General features: G+C 69.3%; 1 protein-coding gene across 6 annotated transcripts in view; it reads right to left on the bottom strand.

Annotated features, from left to right (window-relative positions):
* Nucleotides 1-5,562: 5,562 nt before the first annotated feature.
* The window catches only part of BAHCC1 (BAH domain and coiled-coil containing 1), a 62,235-nt gene continuing 55,666 nt past the window's right edge, over nt 5,563-12,131 (bottom strand). For all 6 annotated transcript variants that reach the window (XM_080677722.1, XM_080677724.1, XM_080677726.1 and 3 more), the window contains 10 exons: nt 11,883-11,990; nt 11,653-11,800; nt 11,308-11,422; nt 11,143-11,218; nt 10,922-11,030; nt 10,249-10,368; nt 9,954-10,130; nt 8,661-9,850; nt 7,664-7,900; nt 5,563-7,548 (listed from right to left, as the gene is read on the bottom strand). In XM_080677722.1, the coding sequence (XP_080533848.1) occupies nt 7,342-7,548; nt 7,664-7,900; nt 8,661-9,850; nt 9,954-10,130; nt 10,249-10,368; nt 10,922-11,030; nt 11,143-11,218; nt 11,308-11,422; nt 11,653-11,800; nt 11,883-11,990 (2,487 nt within the window). In that variant the 3' untranslated portion in view covers nt 5,563-7,341. The remainder of the gene's footprint in view (nt 7,549-7,663; nt 7,901-8,660; nt 9,851-9,953; nt 10,131-10,248; nt 10,369-10,921; nt 11,031-11,142; nt 11,219-11,307; nt 11,423-11,652; nt 11,801-11,882; nt 11,991-12,131) is intronic.

Raw genomic sequence — 12,131 nt, forward strand, 5'->3', positions numbered from 1 at the left:
GGCTCCCACCCGCGGAGCCACCCCGGCCAGGGCTGCCCAGAACCTGACAGGAGGTCCCGGGAGCATGGGGTGGGGCCGGGGAGGGAGTGGGGAGAGGTGGGAGGCCCAGCAATCAAGGAGAGCCACCGAGAGGGGGGTGCACTCGGGACTAGATGCAGGCGGGGAGGCAGGTGGCTGCCGAGGGACCTGGCGGGGACACAGGCCACGGGGAGCAGGTCTCGCTGAGAACTTTCCAGAACATCCACCCGCCTGGTGGGGGTGCTCAGGACCACGAGGCCCCTCCCTCCCCGAGATGTTCCTCATCTCCTGGTTCCTCGCTGACCAGAGCTGTCGCTGCCGCCTCTTGTGGGGGACAGAGGGGTGGCCACGCCCCTCCCCCCTCCCCCGAGCCCACCCGGGGGTTTGTGTCCAGACATTCTCTCTACACACACACGAGTGCCCTACGCACACACCTGCCCTCCCCGCCCCGCCCCGCCCCACCTGACTCCAGGAGCCCTGCCTGACCAGCATGCTCAGGGGTTGAGCATCGACCTGTGACCCAGGAGGTCAGGGTTTGACTCTTGGTCAGGGCACAGGTCTGGGTGGCGGGCTCCATCTCCAAAAGGGGGCGTGCAGGAGGCAGCCCGTCCATGATTCTCTCATCTCGATGCTTCTCTCTCTCTCCCTCTCCCTTCCTCTCTGAAGTCAATAATCAATAAAAATATATTGAAAACAAACAAGCCCACCAGGACCCCAGTCCGAGGGGCACGTCCACCTCCGAGTCCTGGTGAGGCTGGGCCAGCGTCCGCTGCCTGAGTAGAGGCCAGTGTCCCCACCAGCAGCACACGGACCCCCCGAGGGAGGAGGGAGGAGACAGCAAGTGTGTGGCCGGGCCTGGCGAGAGGCTCTCCCTCGCCCACGGCTCACGGCCCCCGGCGGTGCCCCGGCCCCGCCCTGCTGCCCGCGCTGCCCTCCCGCTGCCTCTGAGGCCGGTTCCCTCCCTGGTGGCAGGTGCAGCCTCATGCTCCTGGGGCGGCCAAGGTCCCCATGAGCACGTCCGCTTGCCACAGAGGGACGCTCCTGACGTCCCCCGTCCCACCCACGTCCCCAGCCAGATGGGCCGCCCCCACCCTCTTGTTCCCGCTCGCTCGGGGCGGCCACAGGTCCTGGCCCTGGGGGGGGGGGCAGTGCCCGCGCCTGGGAGCCACCTGGGGCAGCACCGAAGGCAGAGCCCAGGTCCCTGGCGGCACCCGAGAGGCTGCTGGCTCCGGGCCTGGGGCGGAGGGAGAACAGCCCTATGGGGTCCGTGCCCACCCCCCTCCCCCAGGCTGTGTGGCCCCTGGGCTGTGGGTGCGGGAAGGCCTCACGTGGCTCCCGGCTGTCCCCGTGCTCAGACGCGGGTCCCGTGGGGTTCCCAGAGCAGTTAGGGCTTCTCGGGGCCCGCGGCGGCACCACCACATGCAAGGGTGTCTGCTCTGGGCGAGGGCAAAGGCTGCGGCGCCAGGACGGGGGGCCCCGGGGCACGGAGTCCAGCCGATGGGAGACCTGTGGTTGCTGCCGCCGCCGCCGGGGTGTTCATCAGCGCGGGCAGGGCAGCACTCGGGAAGGTTCTCCGTGGGTCCTGGGCTCACCCTTCTGCCGCCCACTGACTGTGCCTGCGCCGGTGGGGGAGGGGAGATGGCGGGCGCCCGGGGTGGGTCACGGGCCCTTGGCGATCAAGAACTCTGTGCGAGCCCTGACCGGTGTGGCTCAGTGGATAGAGCGTCGGCCTGCGGACTGAAGGGTCCCAGGTTCGATTCCGGTCAAGGGCATGTACCTGGGTTGCGGGCACATCCCCAGTGGGGGGTGTGCAGGAGGCAGCTGATGGATGTTTCTAACTATCTATCCTCTCCCTTTCCTCTCTGTAAGAAATCAATAAAATACATTTTTTTTTAAAAAAAGAACTCTGTGCGGGGAGCTCTCGTGGCATCGCACGGGCCGGCAGGTGCTCAGCCTCTGGGCACAGTCCGCGCCGTCTACCCGCTCTCTGCCTCCTCCCGCCCCGCCCGACGCATCTGTCACTGGCTCCTTCCAAGTCCCTCGTGTCTGGCCAGATGGCCGGGCCCCGCCCGGGGCGCTGTGGACCCAGGGCTCGGACACCCAGACCTCCGTCCGTAGCTGCCCGGGTCCCCGGGGGCGGGGCCTGCACAGAGCCTCTGGAACCCCTGCTGCTTCTCCCTCGGTGGCAGGTCCCCGGTTTGGCGGCGGCGGCAGGGGGTGGGGGGGGTTGCTGCCGGGCCTCCTGCGCCAGAGCCTGCCTGGCCTCTCGGGGCGGGGGGGGGTGCCTCCTTCGGCCGCACGATGGACAGACAGCTGCTGGGCGCGCTGCTTAGGACGGGCGGGCGAGGAGCGCCGATCCAGTCGGGCAGTTGGGTTGCAAGATGAACCCCTTGTCCCCAGGTAAGCAGGACGCCGGCTTCGATAGGCATTTCCGGTGAACAGGGAGCTGGTGTGACGTGTGACCATAGAACATGCCGACGCGGAAGCAGCCAACGGGCGCCCGCTCCTGCCTGGCCTCCGGGGCGGGATGGGTGCTGGGGGCCCAGTGCGGAGCCTGCAGAGGCAGCCCCCCCAGTCCCAGGCGCCGCGGCGGGAGGCGGCCGGTGGCCGTGGTGTGGACGCTAGAACCTCACCTGGCTGCTCGGGGGGGGCTGTGTTCACTCCGCCTCCTGGGGGGCCCCGTGCACGCCCCAAAGCCAGTCACTGTGAAGGAGAAGGCAGAGGACCCTGCTTGGCCCTGCCAGGGTCAGGTGACCGTAGGGTGTGTGTGTGTCTCTCTCTCTCTCTCTCTCTCTCTCTCTCTCTCTCTCTCTCTCGCTGTTCCTCTCTGTGCCTGGGCGTGGCCGCACCCAACAGGCATCCCAGGAGGGGAGCCACGGCAGCCCCTCGGGGAGCCCCCGGCTCGGGTGCCAGCCCAGGGTCAGAGGGGGCCGGACGGCCAGGGGTGACACACGTAATCGCCCTGTCAGTGCGGCGTCCCCGACACTCGGGCTCCGGAGGCTGAGCCTGTGCCTCGTAAGTGAAAACAGATTTCCTGACCTGGGGGGCGGGGGGCCCACCTCAGAGGTGGCGAAGGCTCCACCCAGAAAGGATGGATTAACGCCCCTCGCAGCAGCCGAGCTGAGGAGCCGCCGTTCCGTGGCCGACCGACCGGGGAGGCTCTGGGTGTCCCCCCTGACCCCCCCGCCCTGCCACCTGGAGGCTTTTCCTCAGTGGCACCCGTCGGATTCAGCCAGAGCGCCTGCCGCCCTGGGGCCGCGCCGAGGGGTGTGGGTGGACAGGCCTACAGACTGCTTTTTGTCACTATTTTTATTTTATTTTATTTTTTTAAATATAGTTTATTAACTTTTTACAGAGAGGAAGGGAGAGGGATAGAGAGAAACATCGATGAGAGAGAAACATCCATCAGCTGCCTCCTGCACACTCCCTACTGGGTATGTGCCCGCAACCAAGGTACATGCCCTTGACCGGAATCGAACCCGGGACCCTTCAGTCTGCAGGCCGATGCTCCATCCACTGAGCCACACCGGCCAGGGCTGTCACTATTTTTAAAGAATACATGTTTATTGATGTCAGAGCGGAAGGGAGAGGGAGAGAGAAACATCCACGATGAGAGAGCATCACGGACCGGCTGCCTCCTGCACGCCCCACCCTGGGGATGGCGCCCACAAGCCGGGCCTGTGCCCTGACCGGGAATCGCACCCTGACCTCCAGGTTCCCAGGTGGACGCTCAGCCACCGAGCCCCGCCGGGGGGGGGGGGGGCGGCCTGACCTTTAGAGGACGAGCAGCTTGGGAGGGCGCTGCTCACACAGAGCCCCGGGGAGCGGCGGGCGGGCGGCCGCGGGCCATGCGGTGGGAGGCGGAGACCCCAGGATCCTGGCAGGAGCGGACGGAGCTCCCGGTGTCCCGTCCACGGCGCCCACGTCCCGGCTGGCACCGGGATTCGGAGGCCGTCCCTCCTTCCCGGTCTCCCCGTGCCGCACAGGCTCAGGCGGCCTCCGGGGGCCAGACGGGCCACTGGCCTTTGGCCACTGAGTGCCCAGATGACCTCTCGCCCGGCTGGACCAGAGAGCTCCCCCCTCTCCCCTCCCCGCGGGGCCTGAGTCCGCTCCGCATCCCGCCCAGCCTCCTCGCCCAGCCTCCTCGCCCAGCCGGGGCCCTGGACCACGCAGGCCCGCGGCCCCAGTTGGTCTGTGGTATTGAAAGCGAATTGCGATCGGCAGGTTGTCCTCCATCCCTGACGAAACATCACTTTATCGATCTCGCTCCCGGCCGTCGCTTGTCCCGCTCCAGCGTTCCCCAGAACGGCTCGTTCGTCTCCATCAAAGTGTGGACGTCTGCCCCGCCCGTGGGCTCGCAGCCCTCCGTGCCCACCCCGCCCCACCCAGGCCTGCTCCGGAGGGAGGGCAAGGGTCACCTGGGTTAAGATGAGAGCTGGGAAGGGGGCAGGGAGGGACTGGATGGAGGGAGGGGCAGGGCGGAGGCGGCGGGGCTGGCGGGAACGGATCCTGGGGACGCCCCTAACCCTGCTCTAGCCCCGCCTCTGTCCTGAGCTGTCCTGCCTCCGGTTCTCCTTCCTGCCCACCTTCCCGGGCCTGTTGGCGGCCTCCCCCCGGCCCCCTCAGCCCCCCCTGCGCCCCTGCCTCCGCCCTGGGGCCTAGGACCTTCCTCTGGGTGCCGGTTCCTCCCCCAGGGGCTGCAGAACGAGGGGTCTCAGTCTGACCGCTGACCCCCTGCCTGAGCCTCCGTGCGTCCCGCTGTCCCGCAGGCAGGCCAGGCCCCACGACCCCGCCCTGCCCATGGGTTCCGACCGGGCCTCTGCCACACTCGGCTCCAGCGTCGGCCCCGAACTCCCTGGCTGCCTGGTCTTCCTGGCCGGCCCTCCGCCTCCCGGCACCGTTTCCTCCAGGACAGCCAGGTGCCGCCGCCTCCAGGGAGCCCTCCTGGACCCCCTGGGGCAGTTGTTCGTGGGCCCCTTGGCTGTCCCTGTTGGTCTGCCCACAGCAGGGAGCCCCGCGCCAGAGCCACCCGGTCTCGGCGGTGGGGCCGTCCTCGCCCTTGCCCTCAGCCGTTCTGGGTGCTGCGTTGTCGGAGGCCGTGGCTGCCGTGCTGGCTGAACGGGGGGCGGGGAGGGCTCAACCCCAGACCTGGCAGCAGGCGTGGTTCCCCGCTGGCCCCCAAGGGGACGTCACCCCACCTGTGTCACCCGCCCTGTCCCTGAGGCGGCAGCACGCTGGGGACCTCCCTCCCCCCCCCCCCCCGTGGGCTGACCCCCCTCCTCCGCTCCAGGGCGCCCGCCGCCCACAGGGGACAGGCCAGGCCGCACACCTGTCTCGCTCAGGTGAGACCTACAAGGCGAGGAGCCTCGTCCCGGGGGTCCCGAAGGCCGTTCTGGTCACACGTCCTGAGGGGCTTCGTGCCGGCCAGCGGCTAACCCGGGAGCCGGCCCGGCCCGGCGGGGACACGTCTGCAGAGACCCCGCCCTCCGGGGCCTCCGGGGATCCCCGTGCGACACACAGGAACACGGAGGCACCGTTAGGATTCCGGACCGTTCCGGAACAATAGTTCATATATTTATTCTTAAGCAAGTTATCGATAAAAAATTTAATACTAAAATGCATTTACATAGAGTCTGCTGCTCATAAAACCTCTGTTTTTGTTTGTTTTTAGTGTTTACATTGAAAAACCCACCCCTCTTAGTTTACACATTTACAACAGCCGGGCTTCTGCCGGGCGGGGGTCACACGCACGCAGACGGGGGGCGGGGGGGCGGGGGGGCGGGAGAGAGTGCGAGGAGCAGGCACCCGCAGGGGCGGTCAGCAGGGACAGGGGGCCCGGCCCTGCGCCGCGGGCTCGGATTCTGGGCTGCCGTCTACCCACGCAGACGGCCGCCAGGAATGAAATATTGCACTCGTGGGGAGGCGAGGGGGAGTGGGGTGCAGGAGGTAAGCTGGGGTGCGGGACCCCCTCCTGGTCCCTGCGCTTCCCACAGAGCCGCCGGGAGGGGGAGGAGGGCCTTGCAGGCCGCCGCAGGGTTTCCTGGTCAGAAAGACAGAGGGGCCGGGGTCGGGGTGCCGGGTACCCGCCAACACCCCGTTTCCCGGGAACCTGGGCTGTGTCTGTGGGTCACACACGAGCGCCTCCCGAGGAGCCGGGGTGAACTCGGGGGGCTCTCCTGGGGCTCTTGGTGGGGACGCATGGTCCTCAGAGCACCTCATGGGCACGGCCCCGGGGCCAAGGTCTGCCCGGCCCTCAGGCCTCAGGAGCAGGGACGAGGTGACCAGTTCCACGGGCAGAATGAGGGGGTCTCAGTCTGGCCTGTTGCTGAGGCCTGGGGTGCCCACCGGTGTGGCCTGGAGCGAGCGCCCAGCCCCCCCACCCCCGACCCCCCAACACCATCGGCCCTGCCCAGCGGCTCGGGGAAAGGCCCGGAACCCCCGAGGGCTGCGGGCTGGTCTCCCTCCTCCAGGCAGGGGCCGGGCAAGCGGGAATCAGAAAGGACTTGGAATATTCAGGAACTGAAATCAAAACATCACTGTCTCATCCAACACTTGAAAACATTTGTTCATTTTTGTTTCGTTGAAACAGAGGTAAGATACACGTGTCTGTGGCCACACGGGGATTGGGGGGGGGGGGCTCAGCTTCCACTCCAGGAACCCCCTCCCGGGGGGCCTCCCCCAACACGTTCTGCCCGGGAGATGGATTCACATGAAATAAACTCGTGTGTGACCTCCATCTGACACAGCCCCCCCCAGAGCTCGGCTCGGCCCCCCCCACCCCCGCCCCTGTGGTCACAGACGCCCAGCCGGGACGCAGCCAGGCTGAGGAGACAGTGCATTTCAAAGAAAACCCCAGAACAGACCCCGCACACACGCACGCACACGCACATCCTCGTCACGCACGCGGGGAAACAAGTCCTGTCCCACGTGTTTTTTTTCATAAAACTTCCCGCAGAAACACACTATTTACAGAGAAATAAATAGACAGACACCTGATTCTGCTCTCCCTGGTGGGACAGCCAGAGGTACTAGGGAAGCTATGGCTTGGATTCTACTCTCTCGTGAGCCGCGGGGAGGGGGCGGCGGGGGAGCGGGGGAAGCAGAGGGTCGGGCGGGCCGGCGGGCACGGGGTCCCGGGCGGGTGGGGCTGGGTGCCGAGGCCGCACTCTCTCCAGGGGAAGAAAAGGCCTGGATCCTGCCTCGCTGGTTTGCATATTTGTTCACTCGCCCCCCCCCCCCCACCTCCTGCTCGGTGGGGCGGCCGGCGGCGGCGTCTGTCCGAGTCCCCCGGCTCCGAACGCGGCGCCCCCGGTGGGCGCGGGCTCAGCACAGGATGGGCACGCCGTCGGCCGTCACCAGGCGCCCCGTGGCCGGGTCGTAGGTGCCCGCCAGGTAGTAGAGGTCCCGCCGGTCCTGGCACTTGCGGCTTCGCGTCATCTGCTCGTACTGCTCGCGCCCCACGACCTGGCACTTGTGGGAGATGGTCTGCACGTCGTTCTCGTCCTCGTGGCAGGACTGGTACAGCGCGTTCTGGGGGGGCACCTGCGTCAGAGCCGGCCCGGCCCCCCTGCACCCCCCGGCAGGGCCCCAGCCAGTGCACCCCCCCCACAGAGTCCCCCCCCCCCAGGCCCAGCACCCAGCCCACCTTCCCGTCGCTGTGCCGCTTGCCCAGCTTGGTCTCCTCGGGGTGGTAGAACCACTTGACCTTCACCACCATGTTGCTGCCCCAGGACTCCCACAGGCTCTCGATGCGGCCGATGTAGGGCAGGTTGGGGCGGCCGGCCGACAGGAACACGGCGCAGTCCCCCACCCGCAGCGTCTCCTTGCCGCGCACGATGGCCTTGTAGAACAGCTTGCGGGCCTTGCCCTTCATGCCGCGGCGCTGCGGGCACCGAGGCCGGGGTGAGGGCCGGCCAGGCCAGGCCAGGCGGCGGGACACAGACAGACAGGGGCCAGGGAGTTGGGGGGGACGGGGCCTGTCTTGTGTGCAGGTGTGTGGGTGTGGGCGCCTTCCCGGATAAGCCGGGGCAGCCCAGCGGCCGGAGCCCAGGCCCCGGGGGGTCCACGCTGGGGCCGCGGGTTACGACGTCAGGGCCGTGTGCCCCTAAAGCAGGGGTGGGCAAACGTTTTGCCTCGAGGGCCACCATGGGTTCTTAAACTGGACCGGAGGGCCGGAACAAAAGCATGGATGGAGTGTTTGTGTGAACTAATATAAATTCAAAGTTAAGGAGCGGAGGGGAGAGCAAGAGAACCGGATAGAACAGCCGGATCCGGCCCGCGGGCCGTCGTTTGCCCAAGGCTGCCCTAAAGGGACGCGGGTCTGAGCGCAGGGACGGCCGCAGCTCATGAGGAAGAGCCGGGCACAGAGGCGCTTTCCCGGCCTCCGGGGCTGGTGTGTCTGGCGACAAGGCGCCCCCCCACCCCCCGCCCCCCCGGCAAAGTACAGGGCGGCCGTTGCGGCGCAGCCCGTCCAGGGTTATCCCGGCAAAGGCGTGGACCGGAGGGGATGGCCACGGCGGCCTTGCCTCGGGGATCACGGTGGCTGTTGGGCTCTCCCCTCGAGTTTCCCAATTTTCCGTTGGAATCGAAGAAGGAAAGAGGGGAGGGCGAGGGGGTCCCGACGCGCCCGGGGGCCCACCTACCTGCGTGGGGCTCCCCGACCACTTCCAGAGCTGCCGGGCGGGCAGGAAGGCGGAGATCTTTGGCCGGTTTTCCACGGACGGCAGCCGCTGCCTCCGCGATCCCTCTTTGGCTTTGGAGAAGCTCAGGGGCTCTTTGCGCTTGAGCTTGGATTTGCCGCCGCCGCTGGGCCCCGCGCCCCCGCCCGCCACGGCGGCCCTGGACAGGAAGCAGCGCTGGGCGTGGGCGTGCGGGCCGCCCCCCTTGGAGCGCAGGGCCTCGGGCGGGGCCAGGAGGGCGGGCACGGGGTGGGTGAGGCAGGTCTGCAGCAGCAGGGCCGGGTCCTCCTCGTCGTCCGAGCTGAAGGAGGAGCCCTCGTCGTCCGAGGAGCAGAGGCTGGAGGTGGACAGGGAGCCGGAGGAGGAGGAGGTGGACGAGCCGGAGGACGAGGAGGACACGGACAGGCGGGCCAGGAAGCGGGAGGGCACGCTGGGCGCCAGCGCGGGCCCGTCCTCGTCCTCGTCCGAGTAGGAGCTGTGGCAGTCGCTGTCGCAGGGCAGCGGGTACTCGGCCTGGCCCGCGAACTTGCGCAGCGCCAGCCCCACGGGCCCGAGCGGGTGCACGGGCGCCCGGCCCTTCCTGTCCTTGCCCGCGAGGGCGGGGTGCGCGTAGCCGGCGCCGGGCAGGGGCCGCCCCAGCTTGGGGCCCAGGTCCTTGTCGCCCACGAGCACCGCTCGGCAGTTCTTGTTCTTGGGGGAGGTCACGCCCTCGTGGTCCAGCTTGACCAGGAACTCGCCGCCCGCCCGCCGCCGCCCGCCCTTCTCGGCCTCCCCCCGCTCGGCCCTCTTGGCCCGCAGCAGCCGGTGGGCGCCCCCGGGCAGGCCCGGCCCGGCCCCGCCCACGAAGGGCGCGTAGGAGCTGGCCAGGCTGCTGAAGGAGTCGGCGCGGAAGCCGTTGCCGAACACGGGCGCGGCCACGCTGTGCACCGGGAACAGCGCCTCCCGGGCCCGCAGCCGCTTGGCGCCGCCGCTGCTGATCTGGAAGAGGTTCTGCAGCAGCCCGGGGGGGCCCTTGCCCCCCGTCACGGCCGCCGCCTTCCGCTTGGTCTGTGCCACCGCGGACCAGCTCAGCAGCGGGCTGGCCCGGCGGCCCAGGAAGTGGTCCGAGGCCCCCGGGGGGGCCTTGACACCCGAGGTGAGAAGCTCCACTTTGCCTGCGGGGGGGGGTAGCGGGGGGCAGGGAGTCAGGGGCACGCCGGGTCCCCGCACCCCCAAGAGCGTCTCCCCGCCCCGGGTTCTGGGCAGCCCCCCAAATACCAGCTCTGTCTTTGCTGACGGATTTCTTCCCGGGGGCCTTCGAGGCCTCGGGGCCATCGTGCGCCTTGGGGGACAGGCTGGGGGCGGCAGGCTCGCTGGGCGGGGGGGCCTCACAGGACGCTTTCTTGGTCCTGCGGCAGCCACTGGCCACCAGCAGGGCCGGCGAGGGCTCCGTGCCTGCAGAGCGGACGCGTGGCCTCAGGGCCGTGCCGCCGGGGTGACCGTCCCCTCCCCCACCTCGGGAGCCTGTCTGGACCCGGGGAGGCCCAGCTCCGGGGCTGCCCATGCGGCTCACACTGGATCTTGAAGTCCGGGGGCAGCAGCCTGATGTTGGAGACGGCGATGTGGCCCGTGTCCCCGTCGTCAAATTCCACCAGCACCGAGTCCAGGTCCTCCTCCTCGGCGCTGGAGTTGCCTGGGGGCGGGAGGAGCAGGGGGTGGGCTCCCGGGCGCCTGACCGGCGACACTGGGGCCGTTCCGCTCCCTGAACACATTCGACCTTGGAGCGGCCGGGACAGCTGGCAGACCCCTCCGCCTCCCGCGGCACAGGCTGAGCGGCAGTATTACCTCCATCCATCACCCCGTGCCGGCCAACCCCTCCCCACGCCGTGTGCAAGTTCACGTCTGGCCCAGGCCTGCTGCACCTGCCCACCTGCCGTCCACCTATTAGGCTCCACATCCCCTACCTGGCGGGGGGGGGGGTCAGGGTGCACCCCGGGAGCTGTGCCCACGTGGCCAGGTCACGACCTCCGGGACCAGGACTCACTCCCATCCTCTGCAGGCCTCGGTGCAGTGGAGTCCCTCCTTGTCCCCCCAGAACCTCCCTCGCCTGGTCCCATTGCCTGCTCTTTGGGCCCCACGTGGGCCTGGGAAGCCGGGTCCCCTCCCTGGCTCTCCGGGGGCCTCCTGCCTGCAGCTCTGCCCGAGGGGAGGGGCTGGCAGCCTGGCGGGGCCTCGGCCGGGCTCACCTCGGACCACGTTGCCTGGGTACAAGCAGCGGGACTTCTGGCTCCAGTAGGCGCAGACCCTCGTGCCGGGTGGGAGGAACCGGCTGGACTGCGGCCGGACGTCAAGAACCTGGGGGTACAGCCGGGGCCGGACGCGTGAGCGGTGGGTGAGCTTCGGGGTGCCCGGGAGGTGTGGGGAGCAGCCGGCCCCCCGGCCCCCTCCCCGGCGGGTGTCCCCTCACCGCTTCCTGCAACAGCTGCTCCAGCGAGTAGATCCTCTGCCGGTTGCCTCTCTCGCCCTCGATGACGATGCTGTAGCTGAGGGGGGCGGAGGCGTTAGGCAGGCCTGGGGGTCACGGCCACCATCCAGGCCACAGGGGTCCCCCCGGCCCACACCCCGGCCTCACATGTCGGGCGGCTGCAGGCTCCGCACGCTGCCGGCGTACAGCAGGCTGTCCTCCTTGGGGATGAGCACGGCCAGCCCGTCCTGCAGGTCCTCCTTGTGGATCGTGCAGGAGCGCGCTGGGGGCAGGAGCAGGGGCAGGGTCAGGGGTCAGAGCCGGCCCCTCCCCCACCCGCCCGATCGCGCTGCCCCAGAGGCCCAGACCCCCACCCGCCGCTCACCCAGAGGCCCAGGCCCCCACCCGCCCCTCACCCAGAGGCCCAGACCCCCACCCGCCTGCCCCTCACCCAGAGGCCCAGACCCTTGCCTGCCCCTCACCCAGAGACCCAGACCCCCACCCGCCGCTCACCCAGGGCTGCACTCTGCTCGGCGCTCAGGGGCCCACTGGCCTCCTCCTCGTCCTCGTCCTCCTCCGAGAAGCTGCTGCTGTCGGCGAACTCGAAGTCCTCGTCCACCGAGAAGCTGTGCAGCAGCCGGCTGACCGCGTGGCCCTTGCCCTGCGGGCCGAGAAGTCAGCTCCCGGGGAAGGAGGGGGTCCGGGCACCCCCTCTGGGCGCCAGGGGCCGGGTGGGGACCTACCTGTTTGCCGACGGCCTTGCTGGTCCTCCTGCCCGCCTTCCTGCCCTTTCCCAGGACGGCCTTGGCATTGCGGGGCGACAGGGCCAGGGGCAGGGCCCCGTTCCTGCGCTGCTGGGTGGGGGAAGGGCTGTGGTGACCGTGGCCCCAGCCTCCCGCCCGCAGCTGCCCAGGGGGTGACCTGGCTGACCCGGGCCCAGGGTCCCACGCGCAGGGACAGAGAGTAAGGGCCCGGGAGGCCTTTCCCATCCG

Source organism: Plecotus auritus (genome assembly GCF_963455305.1).
Source record: "Plecotus auritus genome assembly, chromosome: 7".
Lineage (NCBI taxonomy): Eukaryota > Metazoa > Chordata > Mammalia > Chiroptera > Vespertilionidae > Plecotus > Plecotus auritus.